Here is a 23,581-nt window from a genome sequence, read left to right as displayed (position 1 = left end):
ACATCAGTCCAGGAAGATGCTCTACAAGATGGCTGCTATTGTACCCCCATGTAATATCATGTAGCACTTTACGCCTTTTATGAAGAATGCCATTACTAGTATTGTATGTATGAAAGTGATCAAACTTTGCTGTCTGACCTTCCACTGTTTGTGCAGCGTCCTGACAGTGTCCTGCAGCGCCTGCTGCTCCTCCTCAGGCAGGATGTCTGTCAGATCGTCACAGGCCTTTAAGAACACACTCAGGACCCGCTGGTCTAGCTGCCCAAAAAACTCCTGAACGGAATTAACAGAAAAAGTCAGAGGGGGAGCAAAGAATGATTTCATTTTATTATTGTATTTCATTTAAAATAGTCTCAAATAGTCTCAAATGAATCTCTAAAAGGGATTCCTCCCACTCATCTAAACTGAGTAAGGTTGACTGTTGATTGACTGGTGTTTTTCTTCTAGTCTTACGCTTTGTTTTCTCAGCAGCTCCTCTGCGTTTCCCCCCTCTCTCAGGCAGGTGGTTGCCACCTTCAGCACTCTCTCCAGCTCCAGACGAGACTCCTCAAACCTCCTCCTCATGGTGCTGTTGGCCTCCTCCTGCCTCCTCCACTCCCCCACCTCCTTCAACAGACCCTTGGAGGGAAGAGCACAAAGGGTGGTAAAGATGTAGTGATGCTGCGTGGGTAATGTAGTTACTGTAGTTGTATGTGACCTCTAACTGACAATCATCTTTGATCAAGTCAATATTTTCAGTTTTCAAAATTGTTAATGTGAGCACCCGAGTCGGAAATCTTGTGCGAAACAATCTTGTACCCCAATTTTCCAGGTCTGGAAATGCTAATCTCTGCTCTGATGTTTTTTTTAATAAAAAAAACCCAACTTTTAATCAATTAAGAACAAATACTTAATTACAATGGTGGCCTGGCAAGAGGCCTCCTGTAGGGACTGGGGCTGGGATAAAAAATGTAAAAGTAGGACAAAACACACAACATGACAAAAGAGACACCGAAACAATTACATAGAGAGATACCTAAGACAACAACACAACATGGTTGCAACACAAAATGACAGCAACACAATATAACAACAACACAACATGACAACACAATATAGTAGCAACATAACATGACAATAACACAACATGACAGCAACACAACATGGCAGCAACACAACATGACAACACAATATAGTAGCAACATAACATGACAATAACACAACATGACAGCAACACAACATGGCAGCAACACAACATGACAATAACACAACATGACAGCAACACAACATGACAACACAACATGGCAGCAACATAACATGACAATAACACAACATGGCATCAACACAACATGGCAGCAACACAACATGACAATAACACAACATGGCAGCAACACAACATGGTAGCCATACAACATGACCACACAACATGACAGCAACACAACATAACAGCAACACAACATAACAACAACACAACATGGCAGCAACACAACATGGCAGCAACACAACATGACAATAACACAACATGGCAGCAACACAACATGGTAGCCATACATCATGACCACACAATTACATAGAGAGATACCTAAGACAACAACACAACATGGTTGCAACACAAAATGACAGCAACACAACATAACAACAACAGAACATGACAACACAATATAGTAGCAACATAACATGACAATAACACAACATGACAGCAACACAACATGGCAGCAACACAACATGACAACACAATATAGTAGCAACATAACATGACAATAACACAACATGGCAGCAACACAACATGACAATAACACAACATGACAATAACACAACATGACAGCAACACAACATGGCAGCAACACAACATGACAATAACACAACATGACAATAACACAACATGACAGCAACACAACATGGCAGCAACACAACATGACAGCAACACAACATAACAACAACACAACATAACAGCAACACAACATAACAACAACACAACATGACAGCAACACAACATAACAACAACACAACATGGCAGCAACACAACATGACAGCAACACAACATGACAATAACACAACATGGCAGCAACACAACATGGTAGCCATACAACATGACCACACAACATGACAGCAACACAACATGACCACACAACATGGCAGCAACACAACATAGCAGCAACACAACATGACAATAACACAACATGGCAGCAACACAACATGGTAGCCATACAACATGACCACACAACATGACAGCAACACAACATGACCACACAACATGGCAGCAACACAACATGTCAATAACACAACATGGCAGCAACACAACATAGCAGCAACACAACATGACAATAATACAACATGGCAGCAACACAATATGACAACACAACATGGCAGCCATAAAACATGACCACACAACTTGGCAGCAACACAACATGACAACACAACATGGCAGCCATACAACATGACAACACAACATGGCAGCAGCACAACATGGTAGCAGCACAAACATGGCACAAATATTGTTAGGCACAGCCAACATTACGCAATGTCATGGGTAATGTAGTTCCTATGTGTAGTTCCTATATGACACCTGAGTACAGTAATGCTAACTTGTGCAGAGGTCTGAATCTCGGCCACTCTCTTCTGCAGGAGGGTCTGGTCGAAGTTCCTCAGGACCTTGCTGGAGGAGAGCGTCCTCTGCAGGGAGTGGAGGTTCCTCTCAATCACAGATAAACACATCACACAGCTCTGCTGCTGGCTCAGGAGGTCCTGGGGGAGCAGAGGGAGTACAGTAGATATATAAACTCACCCAAAGTGGGATATACAGACTCACTTTTATTTATACACAACCATACACACACAGAAAAGGACACACACACAAAGACACATACACACATACACACACACACACCCTAGTCCCCTAGCTCACCTGCCACTTGTGTTTGTGTTGTCCCTGGACCTGGGCCTGTGGCTTTGGGTCTCTGCCTGCTGCAGTGATCCGGATGGCCCTCTCCAGAGCCTGGTAGAAGCCTGTGATGTGCTTCTCCATTTCCTCCAGCAGGGGGAGCAGTCCATGGCACTCCCTCACCAGAGAAGGGCACCTCTCCCTCACCTTGGGACAGAGACAGGGGGAACAAGGCTCCATGAGAATCAATAGTGTCCATAATTAGAATGCAGCAGAGGGATCAGAGAGAGGGAGGTAATTCATTCCTAGAGAGATCCAGTATAATGATGAAACTTTTGTAGCATTGAACAGAAAAGTCTGAGCCGTGTGGGTAAAACACTGGAGTAAATCCTCTATGGAAATGCGGCATTAAGATCATTTTAGTCCATTGTTTGTAGGTGATGAACAAAAGACTATCAAGATTAGAATAAGAAGCTTTTGGAAAAGTCACCCCAGTACATTGCAGTAGCTGACACTGGCAAATGGAAGATTTGAGGCAGGAAAGGATTAATAAAACGTCATTTTTACCCTCTGGTGATACCAACCTTACTGAGTTGACCTTTGACCGTTGTCATAGTAGCCATGGCCTTGGCGCCCTCCTCCTGCGGGGCATCCTTGGACAGGAGCTGGGCATTGCAGGCAGCCAACTTGTACTGAGTCTCCATGGCAACAACCTTTTTCTTGGTGTTCTGAGTGGGAGATGTGAAAGTAAAGAAGGAGAAATCTCATCTTAGTCGTGTGTTTACAAGGGCTAGATTCAATCATAGCTGCCGTAGCAATGTTTGTGGAATATTGACTGGATCTACTCTGTGGCTTATAGAGAAAGCTGGAAGGCTATCTAGCACAGTATGTTTACAGAAGCAAACAGCATTCTGAACACAGAATAAAATATAGGTTTAAAAACTGCTTAGACAACATGACAATGCAGTTTGTATGTGCATATTACACAGCCTACTCATGACCTACCTCCACATCCTGTAGGAAAGACCTGATGTTGAGGAAGGAGACCTGTACAGGGGCGTTGAGCTTCAACTCTGCCCCGTCCAGCAGCTCCCTCAGGGCAGAGATGGCCCTCATGTGATCCCTCCTACACTTGTCCAGCTCGTCTTCACGGGCGTACTGCAGAGACAGGGGGTACAGTGTGTTGGTTTGAGACTTAATGTGCACTGCTGTGGCTGTAACCAGTGTGTCTTTGTCAAGTGTGTTCAGTTACCTGCATCAATGGCCATAGGGCAGGTATGCTCATTTATCTGCATCTCTGATGGGTCTTAATGTGCCACTACCTACCTGTGTGTCCCATAGCTTATGTCCAACAGGTCTAATAGTGTGATCAGTTTGTTCTGTCTCCATGATCAGATGTGCGATAGCTCCGTTACCTGTTTGACTTTGACGAACAGGTCCCTCCACCTCCCGTTGAGCAGGAGAAGCTGCTGTTTCAGGTCACGTGACACAGTCTCGTCACATGTCTCAATCAAGAAGTTCCCTGCGTCGTTCATCACAGAGTGCTGATCCATCCACTGAGAAAGGTTGCGGAAGAACTCCTGAGAGAGAGAGAGAGAGAGAGAGAGAGAGAGAGAGAGAGAGAGAGAGAGAGAGAGAGAGAGAGAGAGAGAGAGAGAGAGAGAGAGAGAGAGAGAGAGAGAGAGAGAGAGAGAGAGAGAGAGAGAGAGAGAGAGAGAGAGAGAGAGAGAGAGGGGGGAGAGATGGAAGGAGAATGGAAAAAGATTGAAGGACAGAGAGAGTAATGACATTAATGACATTGGGTATTCATTGAGTGGTTGGGGTAATTATCTGTCTTGTCCCCAGTGGTTTATTTATTAGTGTTATACAGTAATCTGGCAGCTGGGGTATCCATGGTGACCTGACAGCTGGGACGTCCTCAGTGACATGGGGAAGTTGGAGGGAATCTTGACGGTTGGTTGGAAGATGATTTGGATGTTGAAATCAAATAAATATTTTTGAAATTAGGGTGTCAGAAATGGATATATCAGAAGATGTTAAGGTCAAAGACCCCCTTCAAAAGAGCTTTCACCCGTTTTCTCAGGTCCATTTTCAGAAAAGCAGAAGTTAAGGTGTGGTTGTTTCATTGGTGACATGCTAGGCCTACATCAATCTACAATGTTTATAAGCAGGTGAATGGGGATCAAGTGAGGGGGTCTACAGTAAGACATACCCGTTTGATGTTTTCAGGCTGGCTGAGTGCTCCCTCTGCATCCTCAAGCCAGGCCTGTAGAGAGGCCACAGTGCAGCTGTACCTCTCCCAGTTAGAGAGCACCTCATCCAGCATGCTCCTTACACTGCGCACCTCCACAGACAGACTCCTCCACTGGGTCAACACCTCCCGCATGAACCTCCTAACCCCCGCCTCGCCTTCATCCACTGGGAGAGGAGGAGACATAGAGACATGGGATAAATACACACACACGCATGCACACGCACACACACGCACACATACACACAGAGTAGTGAGAGAGATCAAACAAGGTCTCTTGGCAAGCCTATTTGAATGAAAACAGTGGTTATAAATATAGAATATCAATAATCAGAGGAAAAAGGAATCCACACAGTACATTCATATGCACATCAAGACTACAGAATGCTGGTGTGTTCTTTAGAACTGACAAATGAGTCCAAAGAGTAAACCCAATTACATCTGCACATCAAGCTAGTGCAATCATTCCAAATGGCAGAAAACATACTGTACCCGTTCTGCAATCATTCCAAATGGCAGAAAACATACTGTACCCATTCTGCAATCATTCCAAATGGCAGAAAACATACTGTACCCGTTCTGCAATCATTCCAAATGGCAGAAAACATACTGTACCCGTTCTGCAATCATTCCAAATGGCAGAAAACATACTGTACCCATTCTGCAATCATTCCAAATGGCAGAAAACATACTGTACCCGTTCTGCAATCATTCCAAATGGCAGAAAACATACTGTACCCATTCTGCAATCATTCCAAATGGCAGAAAACATACTGTACCCGTTCTGCAATCATTCCAAATGGCAGAAAACATACTGTACCCGTTCTGCAATCATTCCAAATGGCAGAAAACATACTGTACCCATTCTGCAATCATTCCAAATGGCAGAAAACATACTGTACCCATTCTGCAATCATTCCAAATGGCAGAAAACATACTGTACCCGTTCTGCAATCATTCCAAATGGCAGAAAACATACTGTACCCGTTCTGCAATCATTCCAAATGGCAGAAAACATACTGTACCCATTCTGCAATCATTCCAAATGGCAGAAAACATACTGTACCCGTTCTGCAATCATTCCAAATGGCAGAAAACATACTGTACCCATTCTGCAATCATTCCAAATGGCAGAAAACATACTGTACCCATTCTGCAATCATTCCAAATGGCAGAAAACATACTGTACCCGTTCTGCAATCATTCCAAATGGCAGAAAACATACTGTACCCATTCTGCAATCATTCCAAATGGCAGAAAACATACTGTACCCATTCTGCAATCATTCCAAATGGCAGAAAACATACTGTACCCGTTCTGCAATCATTCCAAATGGCAGAAAACATACTGTACCCGTTCTGCAATCATTCCAAATGGCAGAAAACATACTGTACCCATTCTGCAATCATTCCAAATGGCAGAAAACATACTGTACCCATTCTGCAATCATTCCAAATGGCAGAAAACATACTGTACCCGTTCTGCAATCATTCCAAATGGCAGAAAACATACTGTACCCGTTCTGCAATCATTCCAAATGGCAGAAAACATACTGTACCCATTCTGCAATCATTCCAAATGGCAGAAAACATACTGTACCCATTCTGCAATCATTCCAAATGGCAGAAAACATACTGTACCCGTTCTGCAATCATTCCAAATGGCAGAAAACATACTGTACCCGTTCTGCAATCATTCCAAATGGCAGAAAACATACTGTACCCATTCTGCAGTCATTCCAAATGGCAGAAAACATACTGTACCCGTTCTGCAATCATTCCAAATGGCAGAAAACATACTGTACCCATTCTGCAATCATTCCAAATGGCAGAAAACATACTGTACCCGTTCTGCAATCATTCCAAATGGCAGAAAACATACTGTACCCATTCTGCAATCATTTGAGGGCTATCCTTCAGAAATAACCAGGAGATGAGCCTGAACCTGACCAATCAAATCACAGCAAACCCACCACCAGCTGGGGTTGGACTCACTCATGGGGAGCCTCATTTTTCGGAGGTCGACCAATCATGTTTCAGATTGTCAGATACACCTCAGTTCTTCTCCCCTGCATACCCTAATATAAAGCCTGCAGGGCTGGAACTGAATGAAATCAACAAGCTAGCTACCATAGCATGTTAGTGCCCAGAGACAGCAAAAGTAGAGCAGCTCGGCTAATGGGGTCGAATTCCCCACTGAGAGCTGAGAGTGGAGAAACCTCATTTAGACTTTAGCCTGGAGAGGACAAACCACTATAAAAGACAGGGAGGATAGAAGATGCTGGACGATAGTGGGTGATTGGCTATTGAGCCATTCTTGGGAAATTGATCAGAGGTGATATATCGGTAAAATATTCAGTACTGGAAATGGTGGTGGGCTAGATATGGAGATTTAGGCCCCAGGGTCCCGATAAGATTAAGTGGTCTAAAATTGGCAATAAATACTGCCTAAATCAAAAGGGAAAAGACAAAGAAAGTTGCTTGTCAGGTAGGTGGTGTAGTTAGGAAAAGGTAGAGGAATCAGATAATGAGGTAAAACTTGCCAAATGAAGCTTGATCTTGTAAAAACTCACCTGTGCCATCAGCCTGGACATAGAGCTCAGAAGACTGTTTCAGAGTCTGGAACAATGTCTCGTACTGCTCAAAGAACTGCTGTCCTTCAACAAATGACTGAATGAGAGAGGAGAAACAAAATCAGTGGGTGATTAGAATAACATTCATGGCATGTTTTTTCTCTAACCTAGATAACATTATACCGATTAATTAAACAATAATTTACATGAAACTAATGTGGGAAAGTAAGATGAAATAGTGGTGACATTTAAAAGTAGAGCAATACTGTATATTGTTGGACTTACAACATAGTTCTGTAACATTAACTCCACTGATTCTCGTCGGCCATATTTGATGATCCAGGATTTGAGCTTGGACTCTGCCAGCATCAGGAACGCCTGCATGTGGTGTTTATTCTCCCAGAACTCCATCTTGGCCAGATGAATGTTTGACGAAGTCGATACAAAGTTCATTCTAAAAGAGAAAATACTGAATGGTCAACAGGTGAGCATAGAATGGACAAGGACAAGCTTAAACCAGCGACGTGAGTGCTGGTAATCAGGTCAATGTTCTGTAAATAAATAATGGGGTTGGGATGGGAGATGAGTGGTTTGGGTGTTAAATGTTTGTTCAGGGAAACCTGGGCCATTTGGTTGCCATGATAAGACCCACCTCTCTGCCATGTCCTGCAGCTGCTCTGGGGGGACAGGGACTCCGTTGACACTTCTGTCTTTATGGATCCTCTGGAAGACCTGCTGGTGACCTTCAAGACATTTGAGCATGTCCTGTAGACAGACACACACAAGCAGAGAATAGTACAGTCATTACACCCTGTGTTACGGTACAGCCATTACATAGTACATAACAACTGACCTAATAAGGATGTGTGTAACGTTAAATGGACTCGCATTGTCACCTTGCTCACATTGCCCACCTTGTGTTGCTCCAGGGTCATGTGGACAGTGTTAGATGTCGCGTCAGATGTCTGTTGAATAGTGACCTCCTGTCGGAGTGCCCCCTCAGCCTGGTGCAGCCACTCCCCCACCACACCCAGGGGGGCGGGCAGAGCCCTGTCCAGCTGCAGGTGCCACCCTAGGAGCTGTAGGGAGGAGGTTACAATGTCAGTCAATGAGCTATTGTCAAGTTACCTTGTCTCTGTCTGCCTGTCTGAATGCAGGTGGGAACATTTGCAGTACTAATGAAAAAATAGAGTCCCACCCTCCTGGTTGTGGATTTATTTCAATGTTTCGGCTAAAAAGCCTTCAAATGACGCAGCTCACTGTTTGGTTGACTGGAGATTTGACTTAGTACTTGGTCAGGTATTTGATTAGGCCCCTCTTAATGTTTGCTTGTGTCCTTGAGAGCTAGGCTGTACCAGAATACACCCTACCCTACTCCACAACAGTAACAGAAGTCCCATCCCAGACTTACCCGGTTAGACACTCTGTCCCAGGCCTGTTTAACCAGAGCCTGGTCCACGGTCAACATCCCATCCTTCTGCGTGGACAGGACCGCTGCCTCCACCTGCTTCCTATTCATCTCCAATTGAACACGTACACTCTTAAAGGACTGATGAGAGAAAGAGAGAGAGAGAGAGAGAGAGAGAGAGAGAGAGAGAGAGAGAGAGAGAGAGAGAGAGAGAGAGAGAGAGAGAGAGAGAGAGAGAGAGAGAGAGAGAGAGAGAGAGAGAGAGAGAGAGAGAGAGAGAGAGAGAGAGAGAGAGAGAGAGAGAGAGAGAGAGAGGGTGGGGGGTCCACAGATGGAATGGTTATTTCCTGATCATGTGGCCTGACAAGGAAAACCTTTGGGTCCTAGTTATATCCCAAACACACATGCAATACAAGTACTGTAAAATATACTGCCTGATACACATACAGTACACATACTGTAAAATATACTGTACAACTTACTGTAAAATATACTGCCTGGAACACATACAGTACACATACTGTAAAATATACTATAAAATATACTGTAAAATATACTGCATGGAACACATACACTTCTCCCTCTTTCACAGATCATACATTCATGGAATCTGTCAAAAACGTGCATAATGGAAAGAGGAAATAAGGAAATCCCACACTGTGTTGAATATGTAATGTATCCTGGGGCTTTGGTACTGTATAAGCCAGATAGGGTGGAAATACGGCAGCAGCAGTCTGATCCCTGCAGTGGAATACCACTGATTAGCCTGATAATGGAAGTGTCTGTGCCCGGTGTGTGTGTGTGTGTGTGTGTGTGTGTGTGTGTGTGTGTGTGTGTGTGTGTGTGTGTGTGTGTGTGTGTGTGTGTGTGTGTGTGTGTGTGTGTGTGTGTGTGTGTGTGTGTGTGTGTGTGTGTGTGTGTGTTCTAGATCACCTGATACTGCTGGCTGAGGTTGCCCTTGGTCTCCTGAGTACGTGCTGTGTCTAGCTCCAGCTGATCCAGCCAGGTCTTCAGCTCCCTCAGGCCCTTGCGCTGCTCTCTCTGGGTGGCCGGGGAGAGGAGGGAGGAGAGAGGAAGGGAACAATGAAAGTGAAAAACGAAGCAGGGAATGTGGGATAGATATAAGGAGGGAGGAAGGGGAATACATGGAAAGGAAAGAACGAGTGATAGAAGAGAGGAAGTGAGAATGCAATGCAGGGACATAGGGAGAGATGGTAGGTAGAAGGATAAAAAGGGAAGAGAGGAATGAAGGAATAAGAGGGATGGGGAGAAGAGAGGGCAGAGAGGATATGAGGATCAAATATGTTGCCCAGCAGGGCAAATTCTCCAGACTCACAGCTGCCAAAAACACACTGTTAATTCAGCCAATTCACTTTAAACACTGCTACTAATATTTCATTGGATTCGTTATGAATACTTACAGCGCTTTCAGAAAGTATTCATACCCCTTGACTTACTCCAAATTGTGTTGTGTTACAGCCTGAATTAAAAATATACAAACAATACCCCATAATGACAAAGCGAAAACCTGTTTTTAGACATTTTTGCAAATGTATTAAAAATTATATACACCCATGAGTTTAGAATCCCCTTTGGCAGTGATTACAGCTGGGAGGATTTCTGGGTAAGTCTCTAAGAGCTTTGGACACCTGGACTGTAAAATATTTGCACATTATTCAAGCTCTGTCAAGTTGGTTGTTGATCATTGCTAGACAGCCATTTTCAAGTCTTGCCATAGATTTTGAAGCCAATTTAAGTCAAAAGTGGAACTAGGCCACTCAGGACCATTCAATATCGTCTTGGTAAGTGTCTGTTGGAAACCAGACTGACTCCAGTGTATATTTATCCAGGTTATTGTCCTGCTGAAAGGTGAATTTGTCTCCCAGTGTCTGTTGGAAAGCAGACTGAACCAGGTTTTCCTCTAGGATTTTGCTTAGCTCTATTCCATTTATTTTTTATCAAAAAGAAACTCCCCAGTCATTGCCGATGACAACCATGCCCATAACATGATGCAGCCACCACCATCATTCTCAGTAATGTGATGTGTTAGATTTGCCTCAAATATAACGCATTGTATTCAGGACATAAAGTTCCCTTCTTTGCCACATTTCTTGCAAACAGGATGCATGTTTTGGAATATATATTCTGTACAGGCTTCCTTCTTTTCACTCTGTCATTTAGGTTAGTATTGTGGGTAACTACAATGTTGTTGATCCATCCTCACTTTTCTCCTATCATAGCCATTAAACTCTGTAACTGTTTTAAAGTCACCATTGGCATCATGGTGAAATCCCTGAGAGGTTTCCTTCCTCTCTGGCAACTGAGTTTGGAAAGAACCCTGCACTCTTAGAAAAAAAGATGCTATCTAGAACCGAACATAGTTCTTTGACTTTTTCCATAGGAGAACCCTTTGAAGAACCTTTTTGGGTTCCAGGTAGAACCCTTTTGACTTCCATGTAAAACCTTTTACACAGATGGATCTACATGGAACCTAAAATAGTTATACCTGGAAACAAATGGGGTTCTACCTGTAAACAAAAAGGCTTCTACCTGGAAACAAAATGGGTTCTACCTGGAAACAAAATGGGTTCTACCTGTAAACAAAAAGAGTTATCTTATGGGGACAGCCGAATAACCCTTTTTGGAATCCTTTTTTCTAAGAGTGTGTATCACCGTAGTGACTGGGTGTATTGATACAGGTGTATTTAATAACTTCAGCAGGCTCAAATGGATACTGAATGTCTGCTTGAATAAGTGCCCTTCTTTGCATGTCATGGTCTCCCTGGTCTTTGTGGTTGAATCTGTGTTTGAAATACACTGCTCGACTGAGGGACATTACAGATGACTATTATTGCACACAGAGTGAGTCCATGGAACGTATTATGTGACTTGTAAAGCACATTTTTACTCCTGAACTTATTTAGGTTTGCTATAACAAAGGGGTTGAATACTTATTGACTCAAAACATTTCAGCTTTTCATGTTTTATTAATTTAGAAAAATGTTGACATTATGGGGTATTTGCCACTTTGACATAATGGGGTATTGTGTTTAGGCCAGTGACACAAAATCTCAATTTAATCCAATTCAGGCTGTAACACAACAAAGTGTGGAAAAAGTCAAGGGGTGTGAATACTTTCCGAAGATACTGTATGATGACAAGTTAGTTAGTTCAACAGTCCATTCAATTTTAACACTCCCTATTCAGTTTCAGGCCATTCTATTCTGCTCAGCCATCCCATTGTAAGGCTTTATCCTTTATTCACATTACAGACGTTGGATTGGAATCCCCTGCTAAAGGAACATGTTCTCTTCTCTGAATGGCAGCCCCCTAAACACTCTATAGGGGGGATCATATTACTAGCTGGCTAACATTCACTGTTACAGCCTAGTTAGTGTATTGTCCCTGAAATCAGCACTGCCAAACCATATCTTCTTTCTTTATTTCATAAAAAAAAGTATTTTACTGAATGTAGATATACAACACAAAGTGTTACACACCAGTGCGGTAGAGAGTACTAACCAGTGGCTATAATCAAGGCAAGGATATTACAAAATCCTACACTGACGCAAAATATGCATAGTTAGAGAGACTTAATGTCAAAGCCACTCGAAGCTGAAACTGTAACCTTACTAAACCCAAGGCTTTCCATCAAACCATCCGCCAATAAAAGGGTTCCCTGCCTAGCCCTAGCCAGCTGTGGCCATTGTCATGCTAATACAACATAGCTGTTAGCACTAATGCTAATATAATGGTAATATCACATCATATAATACAGGACTATCACCTCAGGTAAAATGAGATGTGGAAAGAAAAAAATGAATTCCCTTACCACATAAAACACTGCGAATTCCACCAGAATACAATAGTAGAGCTGGTGATTACAACAATAAAATGGAATGGTGAATGTTTAAAGTATGTAGAAACAATGTAACCTGGGTGTCAGTCTGTCTCTGCTGTAGCTGCCTCCTTTGTTGTTGTCATGCAAAACACTGACAGAGTTGGCTGAAGCAAAAACAGGCTGGCAACCGGGCTAGAAGCAGTATGTGTTCCAGCGGGGAATTACAAACATTCTAAGAATGTTCTTTTGGAACGTTTGATGGAGAACCTGCACAGTGGACCGGAAAGAGGATACTAATACTTCTACAGACTGAACCTACCTCCAACATCTCCTCAATATCTGGAGGAGCAAGACCATGCTGTGGAACAGAGGCAGGCACAACAACCACAGGGATGCAGTGACCAAACAGACAACACCACAGTGGAGAGAGAGAACGAGAAAAAAAGAAGAAGGGAGAGATGTCCAAAAAAGACGTGATTGATCAACAACAGACAAGAAGACATTACATCACATCACTAAGGAGTAAGGGAATGTGAGAAGTGACAATAAGGAACGGTTGGGTAGTTAGTGTCAGTGGTAGTGGTAAGGGTTTACAGACACAGCACACACCGCAAGTCTACCTGAAGGTCTGAGATAACACTTGAATAGAGGACAATAGTGGCAAATAATGTAAATAACGGAGAGAAAGAAACAATAGGAAGAGACATGGCTGTGAAGATGGAGAGAGAGGGAGCCGTGGGGAGAGGGACAGGGCTTGCTACCTCTTCCTCTGGCTGGGAGTCCGAGTCACTGTTCTGCTGGTGACCAGGGTTGGGGTGGTGCTTCAGAAACTGGGCCACGTACGTCATGATGGACTTCTCATCCGGTTTGTCAACATCCACATCTGGGGAGAAAGAAGAACAGATAAGGGTCAGTCTAGTCCCCACAACACACAGAACTGTACTGAATACAGCTATTATGAACAACCAGATACTAGTATTAACAAAGCATTCTCAATGACATCTGATCTGGAAAAAGCTAACCATACATCACTATTTAACTCCAGCTATATCAACCACAGACTTCTGAGATCAGCCATCACTGATCTTTGTAATCAAGCAGAAGAAAGCCTCTATCTCTGACAGAAACCTCAGGCAGAGGGGAAGGCCTGCCACCTTGCATCAAACTGTCATATCAGGTTTATATGGTATGTTGGTGAGCTGCTGGATGCTCTCTCTGGCACTGACTCCTCTCCAGCCCTAATGGCCCTTAATTATGGTGATGTCAAACTGGATTTGTCAGAGCTCATTCTGAGGGGCAGGCGTGAGGGAGCACAGATGCTGTTGAGAGGATTCACTCTAGAGGGATTTATCTGATACACAGGCAGGAATGTACACTAGTGAAAGCATAGTTCATCTTTGTATTGACATGGAGCGTGGCTGACATATCAGCTTCAGGTTTGTAAAGATCTAGAAAAGTTGAAGTTTTCTAACCAGAAGTTTTAATTTCACCTAATTTTAACATTCTGTCATAAAAAGCACATGTTCAACTTAATAAAAAACATTTTTTCCCATCTCAAGAGGTTACATTTAAAAAATGACTATAGTAAGTGCCAAATAAAGTAACAGCTTTGACCGTAACAGGGTTGACCGTAACAGGGTTGACCGTAACAAGGTTGACCGTAACAGGGTTGACCGTAACAGGGTTGACCGTAACAGGGTTGACCGTAACAGGGTTGACCGTAACAGCTTTGACCGTAACAGGGTTGACCGTAACAGGGTTTGCCGTAACAGGGTTTACCGTAACAGGGTTGATGACTTCTGGATGACATCTTAAGTCATCCATAAATCCCCTTGTGACAGGGGGAATGGAAGCTGGTTGTGTGAAACAGGGAGGACAATTGAATGCAAGCTTCACCAAAAAGTGTTTTATTGTTAAAACATTTGTAACCTGTCTATATGGGTAACAGGGTTGACGTGTTATGTTCAACCCTCTCAGATGTTCATCACAAAACACCAGAACCTGGCCCAGAAGAGAAGATCCTGCTCACCTGCTTTTACACTATGATTTGACTATTAGATGTTCAATGTAAAAATACAAAAAATAGTTTCACTGTATTAAAATGACAGTTCAGTTCACGTAACAGGGTTGACCTTAAAATAAGGAATGTTTTCTTTACCTTAAAATGAATCACTAATCACATGAAATAAATAGTAATCTAGAGAAATGGCTTTGTCCAAAGCAACAAAATAACTTTACAATGATGGTGAACTTGGATAAATGTTAGGATTAAGTGGGCTAGTATCTTCCCAGAAGTCACAGAGGATGCATAGACGGACATGTCAAAATGCTGAATTAAGTCTTTATTCAAATAAAAAAACTGATTTATTGAATTTTCCATGTGTTCTATATTAAAGGGCACTCAATTTAATATAACATGCTTTTTCAATGTTTGTGCACAATTTCTATATAACATTTTAAAGGCACCCAAAAGGCACTAATTTCGTGGAACGACCCACATTAATTTGGCAAACAGGAAATGACCTCTCTGGCTGTGGTTTACCTTCTGGGTCCAGTAGCTGCGGAATGCCCAGCTCAGTCTCGGCCAATGAGAAGGCTTCCTGCAGGTTCTCTCGATTGGCTCTCCTCCGCACACGCTCCATGTCGACCAGGTGGGGTCGAAGAGAGAGGATCACTGCGAAGAATGCCACACCTGTACGCCAGCTCGGCCCAAAGTCTTTCACGTCGATCCCCAGATGCCTGAAGAGACAGACAAATACAGCATTACATCAATAACACCATCACTTATTATTAGCTATCGTAATATCATTATCAGTAGCTATCACCACAACCACGATTAGTACTGGTAATAGAAGTGTTACTGTAGTTAGTAATATCATAAGTATCATCATGTTATATTGCAGCAGGTGCAGTGGCTGTAGTGTCCCCGTACTTGGTGGCAGTCTGCTGGACCCATCTGAGTAGGGCCTTCCTGGCCCCACCCTGCAGCGGGGGGAGGGGCCTCCTCTTGACAGGCGGGCTGGTGGTGTCGGAGCTGTCCACTGAGGAGGTGCTGCTAGAGAGGGCCTGGAGCGCTGGCAGGTTACTGGTCAACTCCTCTATCTGCACGACGGGAGAGAGAGCAATAGAGAGAGAGAGAATTTTTGCTATAGAGAAAGCACAGCTTTTTTTGTGCCAAGAGGACAGAGTATGGCTGACTCACAAAATGAAACACCATTGCCTTTATTGTGTAATTTTGCAATAGTGCTGCATTATTTGTAGTGAGATGACACCTACCCACCACAGAGGCACTATACCTGGAAATAGAGGATTATTGTCCAAATCAACCCCAGTACGATAGATGGTCTTCCATCGACGATGTCAGTCGAGTTGATGTTGACTAGCTTGATCTGTGTCACAACATACAATATCTAGCATTATACGGTAGGATATCACTTATCAGAAGTCATATCCGTTCTAATACATACTGTTTGGAACAAATATGCACAAATTCACTCAATCTAGCAGTGGTACAACATAGGGAAATACGGATACGGACTATGAACACAGTACCCAAGTTAAATATAATTCATAATAACATTCATGAAAACATCAAATAAGTTGGTACTAACCGGTGATCCCCTGTACGCAGACTTGAGAGAGCGTGAGAAAAAAGGAGAGAGAGAGAGGGAGCAAAAGAGAGGTAGACAGAGATTGGATGCAGTTAGAGGAGGTATTTTTTATTTATTTAACCAGGCAAGTCAGTTAAGAACAAATTCTTATTTTCAATGACGGCCTAGGAACATTGGGTTAACTGCCTGTTCAGGGGCAGAACGACAGCTTTATACCTTGTCAGCTTGGGGGTTTGAACTTGCAACCTTCCGTTTACTAGTCCAATGCTCTAACCACTAGGCTATATAGTATGGGTGAGTGACAGGGGGGTGCCTCATCAAGTGTGAGCCAAGAGATAAAGACTAACAGTGAGATAACCCTGGCTGCTCTACGGCGGGCTGAGAGGACAGATCTATCACCTATACACAGACAGCACCGGGGATTACACCCAGCAGAGAGTAGAGAGAGAGAGAGAGAGAGAGAGAGAGAGAGAGAGAGAGAGAGAGAGAGAGAGAGAGAGAGAGAGAGAGAGGACCCTCATTTTCCATTTTGACAAATCCTGGGGGGGGTATATCATAGAGAGGGTATATTACGGAGGAGATGAGTCTGAGCATTAAAGGTTATCATGTTACACTGGGACTGTGGTATAGAGGAGGGACAGTACGGGGTGGGAAAGGAAAAACTGTAGAAGCTCCACTTGAGAGAAGGTCAGAGACTGAGCAGTACTGTACATATAATTCATGTTTCTAAATCTAAGACAGGACTAGAGATTAGGGCTAGTAGGCAGTTTATACATAATAAAGCACTTCATATCAGAATGGGGTCCTTAGACAATGTAAAGATAGTGGTTGACAGTAGATGGAGGGACACAGCTTCAACAATATGACAAAGACAGGGCATCGCAAAGACATCGCAAATTCAGAACCTCTGGACAGCAACATAATAAACTAAAGCACTGATCAAAGGGAACGAGATCAGAATGACTGCTATAAGGCTTTTCCATACATACAAATATTAAATAGGTAGCGTAGTCTACAAAACTAAAACAATCCTTAACTTCAAATCAAAAGGCCTGATTAACATGACATCATTAACGCATCCAGATCCTGAGACCGCGGTGCCGAAACACTCAGAAATAAAAAGATGGTTTAGTATTTCATTTAAAAACTCTGACGAAGGTTTCATAGATGCAGCCTACAATGCAATACTCGTGATCATTTTAAGGAGAACAAAAATATTCTTAGCCTACATTTGAACACCAACGCAGAAGCTTAGCTATTCGGAACCAACACTCAGACTTCATTTACAAACAAAGCGGTGAGTATTTAGTGAGTCCACCAGATCAGAGGCAGTAGGGATGACCAGGGGTGTTTTCTTGATAAGTGTGTGAATTGGACGATTTTCCTGTCTTGCTAAGCATTCAAAATGTAATGAGTACTTTTGGGTGTCAGGGAAAATGTATGGAGCAAAATGTACATTATTTTCTTTAGGAATGTAGAAGTAAAAGTAAAAGTAATCCAAAATAGAAAATTAAAGTAAAGTACAGATACCCCCAAAAAACTACCTAAGCAGTACTTTAAATTAGTTTTATTTAGGTACTTTACACCGCTGCTAGATGTTCTAAATGTCACATACTATTAAACATAATGTTTTTGCATACCCAAACGGCCTACTATTTAGGACGCAAGTATGGATTATTTGGACACGACCAGTCTGACCAATATAACAGCTATCTGACAGAGAGAGACCAAACATCATATACTGTAGGCAACAGCAGATATTAAATCATGCTCCCATTGTGACAGATATGAGATAGGGAGATGTGATAATGTGATGGCAAATGTGATAAAAGAACACTGAGGATAGGAACTAAAATCAAATCTAAATACAGTCTATGGACATATACGATTTACACGCACACATACACACACACCAATCCCAGCATGGCATGGCAGAGACACCCAATCTCGGTGTCTACACTCCAGACTGCAGATTATTGTTGTAGGATTTAGGGTTTAACCCTGTCACAGTGCAGGAAGAAGCTAAATCAATGTCCCCCCAGACGCAAGCTGGGGATTTATTTATGTATATCCAAAGACATGCTATGTGGAGTATTAGCCATCTAATACTGGGAATCCATCTCATCAATTCGGTTTCCATCCAATTGGCGACAGATTTTCATGTGAATATTCTAAAATCAGCATAAAGAAAAGATGCACAGTTTTCCACCAATGGTGTGTTTCCACCAAACGACTTGTTGTGGACACAAATCAGTGAGTGATGACACAAAATGTACTTCATGTACAGCCTAAAACTCTAAAGCGCAATGTCCCGTGTAGCTCAGTTGGTAGAGCGCGGCACTTGCAACGCCAGGATAGTAAGTTTGATTCCCATGGAGGATTAGTATGGAAAATGTATGCACTCTGGATAAGAGCGTCTGCTAAATGACGTGAATATAACAAAAACTGTTGTGATAGCAAATGCGCCTACTCTGGTCTGGGCTCGTGTTCTCTAGCCAGCAGATAGTGTGGGTAGGCGAGTAAACATGATGAGATCATTATGGATAAGGGAGAGAATATTTCTCTTTGTCAAATAGCAGTCAAGCATCGATCATCATGTCACCAGAATACACTCATCACGGTGCACTTTCCCCACCCTGTGATGTTCATCAAAACGTATTTCATCTGTAGCCTAATAAACTACATGGTTACCCGAGTCTTAGTGGGAAGACCACACAACATATCATTGCGTGACTCCAAGTTTACCTCGATATTATGTTTATTATATCAATATTTGCACATGAAGGCATTTCCACCGCCACTTCTCGCATAATTCATTTTACAGACACAAAAAGAGCCCACCTTCTCTAGCATATTTTGTTTTGTCGACATTTGGAAAGTTTACCGACACATTTTCTGTTTCCATCAGGCCTGTCATGACATTTCTATTCTACATGTACTTTACTCGCATACAATGGTTGGATGGAATACTGGTTATAGACATGGATCTCATGGAGTGAGGGAAAACAGTCCATTTGAGAGAGAGAGAGAGAGATAGATAAGGAGAAGGAGGAAGGAAGATACAGCAGGGCAAAGGGAGATGGGAGGGGGTTAGAGAGGGGAATGTAGTAGAGAAAGAGTCATCCGGGGTCAGTCTTCCTCGTTCTGACCCCAAGGCCATCACCTGAACCATGTGTGTCAAGGGAGAGGGGCAGAGGGATGGAGGGTGAGAGGGATGAATGAGTATACAGGTAGAGGGGTGGAAGGATGGAGGGGGAGTTGGACAGAGGGGGAGGGGAGGAGACTGGGAGAGGGTCATTGGGTTAGTGGGAGAGGGGGAGAGTGGTAGAGGGATGGAGGGGGAGAGGAATGGAGGGGTAGAGGGATAGAGGGTTAGAGGGGTAAAGGGATGGAGGGGGAGAGAAAGACAGGGATTGAGGAGGAAAGGTAGAGATGGAGCACTCCTACCTTTCTGCCCTCCAGGAAGTTGAGCGCCGTGCCGATGTTGGAGACCCAGTGGATCCTCCGCAGCTTCCTCCCCTGTTCACATGGCTAGAGGGGGAGATATATATATATAGAGAGAGAGGGAGAGAGAGAGAGAGAGAGAGAGAGAGAGAGAGAGAGAGAGAGAGAGAGAGAGAGAGAGAGAGAGAGAGAGAGAGAGAGAGAGAGAGAGAGAGAGAGAGAGAGAGAGAGGAGAGGGGGGAGTTAGAGACAGGGAGTGGGGAGGTAATATAAGACAGAGTTAAAGATACATACAGTTTCAGAGTCAGAAGGATGTTAAAGAGAAAGAAAAAGATACAGAGGGACATTGACAATAAAAAGAACAGAATGGAAAGTAGAAAGAGACTGAGAAGAGGGACAGATGGCAGATTGAATAACAAAGAAAACAAGAATGAGATTCACATAACAAACAAGGAAGAGAAAACAGAAACGGAGAGGGACAGACATAGAGAAACAGAGATAGAGAGAAAAGTGTGTTTGCCTTTTAGCAAAGAGATCAATATAACAGACAGCTTAGACCCAAGGCTGTATTGGCCTTGTGGGACCATCAAATAGTGTGTGTGTGTGTGTGTGTGTGTGTGTGTGTGTGTGTGTGTGTGTGTGTGTGTGTGTGTGTGTGTGTGTGTGTGTGTGTGTGTGTGTGTGTGTGTGTGTGTGCGTGCGTGCGTGCGTGCGTGCGTGCGTGTGTGTGTGTGTGTGTGTATGTGTGTGTACCCCGGGGCTTTTCCCTGTTTATCTAGCCTGATTTCTTTCCAACCAAGCATCCTAATAAAGACTAATCAATAAGCATTTCCATGTAATTGTTTCCATTCTCACATTCACTGATGTCCTTAGATATGCTGTGAACATAGCTTTGAGGGCAGGGTTCACAGAGAAAGTCTTTCACAGTAGTATTCAAAATCAGTCATCAAATGCCCTTTACAAACAGGTTTCCATGTCAACCCTGCCTTCATTACATTCCCATTGCTCTGTTTTTTGATGAGAGAGCTTACTGTCATTTCAGTTGAACATCATCAAGGAAGCGTTAGAGTTTAACCCTGCATGTTGGGGATCTGGTGGGCTTGGATTGGTATTTATAATGAGACAACAACATTGTGACCAAGACCAAGTGCAATTAATCTGACCCAAAGCCATGAGTGTAGGGAGGGCCTTTGTTGCTGCCCTGAGTGAGACCACGTGCAGACTAGTTAAACTTATCCCAGAGCAGGTTGGTCCGGGACTCACCAGCTTCTGTCCAGACAGGATCTCCAGCAGGGCCAGCAGCATCACCCCATCCTTGATGTCCTCAAACAGGTCCGTCACCACCAGGGACGGGACACGCTGGGGGGAACCATAACAAACAACAGTCAATCCAAAGCTGCATTAGTTCAATGTTTATGGAAGTGTTCTGTGCCATACAGTAATTACACAACTAAAGCTATTAGGTCAAAATTTCTCGGAAACTCAACCCATCAAGATCAGTTTTCTAGACTTAATGGTTATTGTAATAAAAGCAACATGTCTTATAGCACAGTAAGTCTCCAAGCATGTAATATGCATGATCACAATACATTCACAAAGTCCTGTTAAAAAGGATATTCTGAGCCACAGGAAAGCTTGGCTGTGGGACGATTGATTGACAGCAAGGAGGATCAGTCTCTTTTGAAAGGGGTCCCGAATCCCAAAATCCAGAAATATGCTGATGATTTTCAAAGTGAGCCCCTCTCAAGAACTCCCTCCATGACCTGACGTGGCCCTCCACACTGGAGAGACACATATCTCAATTTCTCCCTGACTCCACATCAATGATTTCTCTTAAAGCATAGTCACATGGTGGGGCTGAGGAGAGGTTTAGAGGGAAAGGCATTCAGCCATTCAGAGTGAGATTAGCGAAAAGAGAGGGGGGGAAGAGGGGGTGGGGTGGGAATAAGAGAGGCAGGGAGGTAAAGTAAAGGGAGACCAAGAGAGTGAGACCAAAGGAATAGGGAATCTAGACCCAGACATGTTGTACAAGAGAACAGAGAGAGTGAGAAAGAAAGAGCAGCAAAGACCCTACCTCACACAACTCTCAAAATTAATTAGCAATGAGCTTTCCTCTTTAATTCCACTTCTAATAGTTCCATTGCTTTAAATATTTTAATGTTCAGAATGCATTTGTGTCACTTTCAATGAGTGACAGAAAAACCCTTTACCGAAGCCTCTACAGATGGACAAATTATGCCACAGGCTAATTGAAGTTAAATTCTCCTATTAGCTCGTTATAATCCAAGAGTTAATGAGGAAAATTCGACTAATTACAAAATAAGGAAGTAATATCCATTTACTTAGCTCAGTCACAGGAGTCAGATAAATAAATCAAGGGCTTTATGAACTAATTACACGTGAGTGTCTGGGCTTTAATTGATTGGAAACGTCCCAGCCTCTGTAAGTGTGCTTGTCTATGACCTTATGTGCATGCTTATAGAGGGGGGGTGGAGAGAGAGAAGTAGAGAGAGAGAGAGAGAGAGAGGTAGAGAGAGAAAGAGAGAGAGAGAGAGAGAGAGAGAGAGAGAGAGAGAGAGAGAGAGAGAGAGAGAGAGAGAGAGAGAGAGAGAGAGAGAGAGAGAGAGAGAGAGAGAGAGAGAGAGAGAGAGAGAGAGAGAGAGAGAGAGAGGGAGAGAGAGAGAGAGAGAGAGAGAGAGACCCCATAGAGCCTCAGGACAGCACTCAGAAAATCTGGCCCAACCAAATCATCACAAAACAAAAATAAAAATATATCACCTATTGGAAAGACACCACAAAGAATCAAAGTAAACTTCAATGCTATTTGACTCTAAACAGACAGTACATGGTGGCAGACTATCTGACCACTGTGACTGATAGAAAACTGAGGAAAACATTGACTAGGTACAGACTCAGTGAACACAGTCTGGCTATAGAGACCGGTCGTCACAGACAAACCTGGCTGCCCAGAGAGGAAAGGCTGTGCTCACTCTGCTCCAGGGGAGAGGTAGAGACAGAGCTGCATTTCCTATTACATTGTGACAAATACTCAGATCTAAGAGAATATTTCTTTCCCAAAATTATAATTCAATACAAAGAATTTGATACTATAAAAGATCTAGAAAAAATATAATATTTATTGGGTGAAAAGCCAAAATGTGCAGTTTTGGCAGCCAAATATGTGTCCTCCTGTCACAACCTGAGGGACAGCCAGTGAAAAGTGCAAAGTAATATCGATAATATTTCCCATCTTGTTTTGTTTTGTCTTTCATACCACGTCATGTGTCTTCTCAGTCATGTCTACTACCAGGTCTGGTCATGTTGACACTACCAGGTCATGTGTCTTCTCAGTCATGTTGACACTGGTCCACTACCAGGTCATGTGTCTTCTGACACTGGTCATGTTGTCTTCTCAGTCACTGGTCTACTACCAGGTCATGTGTCTTCTTAGTCAATTTGACACTGGTCTACTACCAGGTCATGTGTCTTCTCAGTCATGTTGACACTGGTCTACTACCAGGTCATGTGTCTTCTCAGTCATGTTGACACTGGTCCACTACCAGGTTATGTGTCTTCTCAGTCATGTTGACACTG

General features: G+C 43.2%; 1 protein-coding gene across 1 annotated transcript in view; it reads right to left on the bottom strand.

Moving 5' to 3' along the window:
- syne1a (spectrin repeat containing, nuclear envelope 1a) overlaps window positions 1–23,581 on the bottom strand; it is a 201,305-nt gene that overhangs the window by 161,163 nt on the left and 16,561 nt on the right. Inside the window, exons 3-23 of the mRNA XM_052523863.1 lie at window positions 21,251–21,346; window positions 19,991–20,074; window positions 16,544–16,564; window positions 16,229–16,321; window positions 15,865–16,034; window positions 15,475–15,671; window positions 13,643–13,815; window positions 10,025–10,132; window positions 9,095–9,232; window positions 8,598–8,762; window positions 8,336–8,448; window positions 7,969–8,137; window positions 7,684–7,780; window positions 5,073–5,278; window positions 4,276–4,440; window positions 3,866–4,018; window positions 3,445–3,588; window positions 2,885–3,067; window positions 2,566–2,724; window positions 454–618; window positions 139–273 (exon numbers count right to left, since the gene is read on the bottom strand). Of these exons, the coding sequence (XP_052379823.1) occupies window positions 139–273; window positions 454–618; window positions 2,566–2,724; window positions 2,885–3,067; window positions 3,445–3,588; window positions 3,866–4,018; window positions 4,276–4,440; window positions 5,073–5,278; window positions 7,684–7,780; window positions 7,969–8,137; window positions 8,336–8,448; window positions 8,598–8,762; window positions 9,095–9,232; window positions 10,025–10,132; window positions 13,643–13,815; window positions 15,475–15,671; window positions 15,865–16,034; window positions 16,229–16,321; window positions 16,544–16,564; window positions 19,991–20,074; window positions 21,251–21,346 (2,934 nt within the window). The remainder of the gene's footprint in view (window positions 1–138; window positions 274–453; window positions 619–2,565; window positions 2,725–2,884; window positions 3,068–3,444; window positions 3,589–3,865; window positions 4,019–4,275; window positions 4,441–5,072; window positions 5,279–7,683; window positions 7,781–7,968; window positions 8,138–8,335; window positions 8,449–8,597; window positions 8,763–9,094; window positions 9,233–10,024; window positions 10,133–13,642; window positions 13,816–15,474; window positions 15,672–15,864; window positions 16,035–16,228; window positions 16,322–16,543; window positions 16,565–19,990; window positions 20,075–21,250; window positions 21,347–23,581) is intronic.

Source organism: Oncorhynchus keta, chromosome 8, assembly GCF_023373465.1.
Source record: "Oncorhynchus keta strain PuntledgeMale-10-30-2019 chromosome 8, Oket_V2, whole genome shotgun sequence".
Lineage (NCBI taxonomy): Eukaryota > Metazoa > Chordata > Actinopteri > Salmoniformes > Salmonidae > Oncorhynchus > Oncorhynchus keta.
The sequence above is the reverse complement of the archived record's forward strand: the minus strand, read 5'-3'. Positions and strand labels throughout refer to the sequence as shown.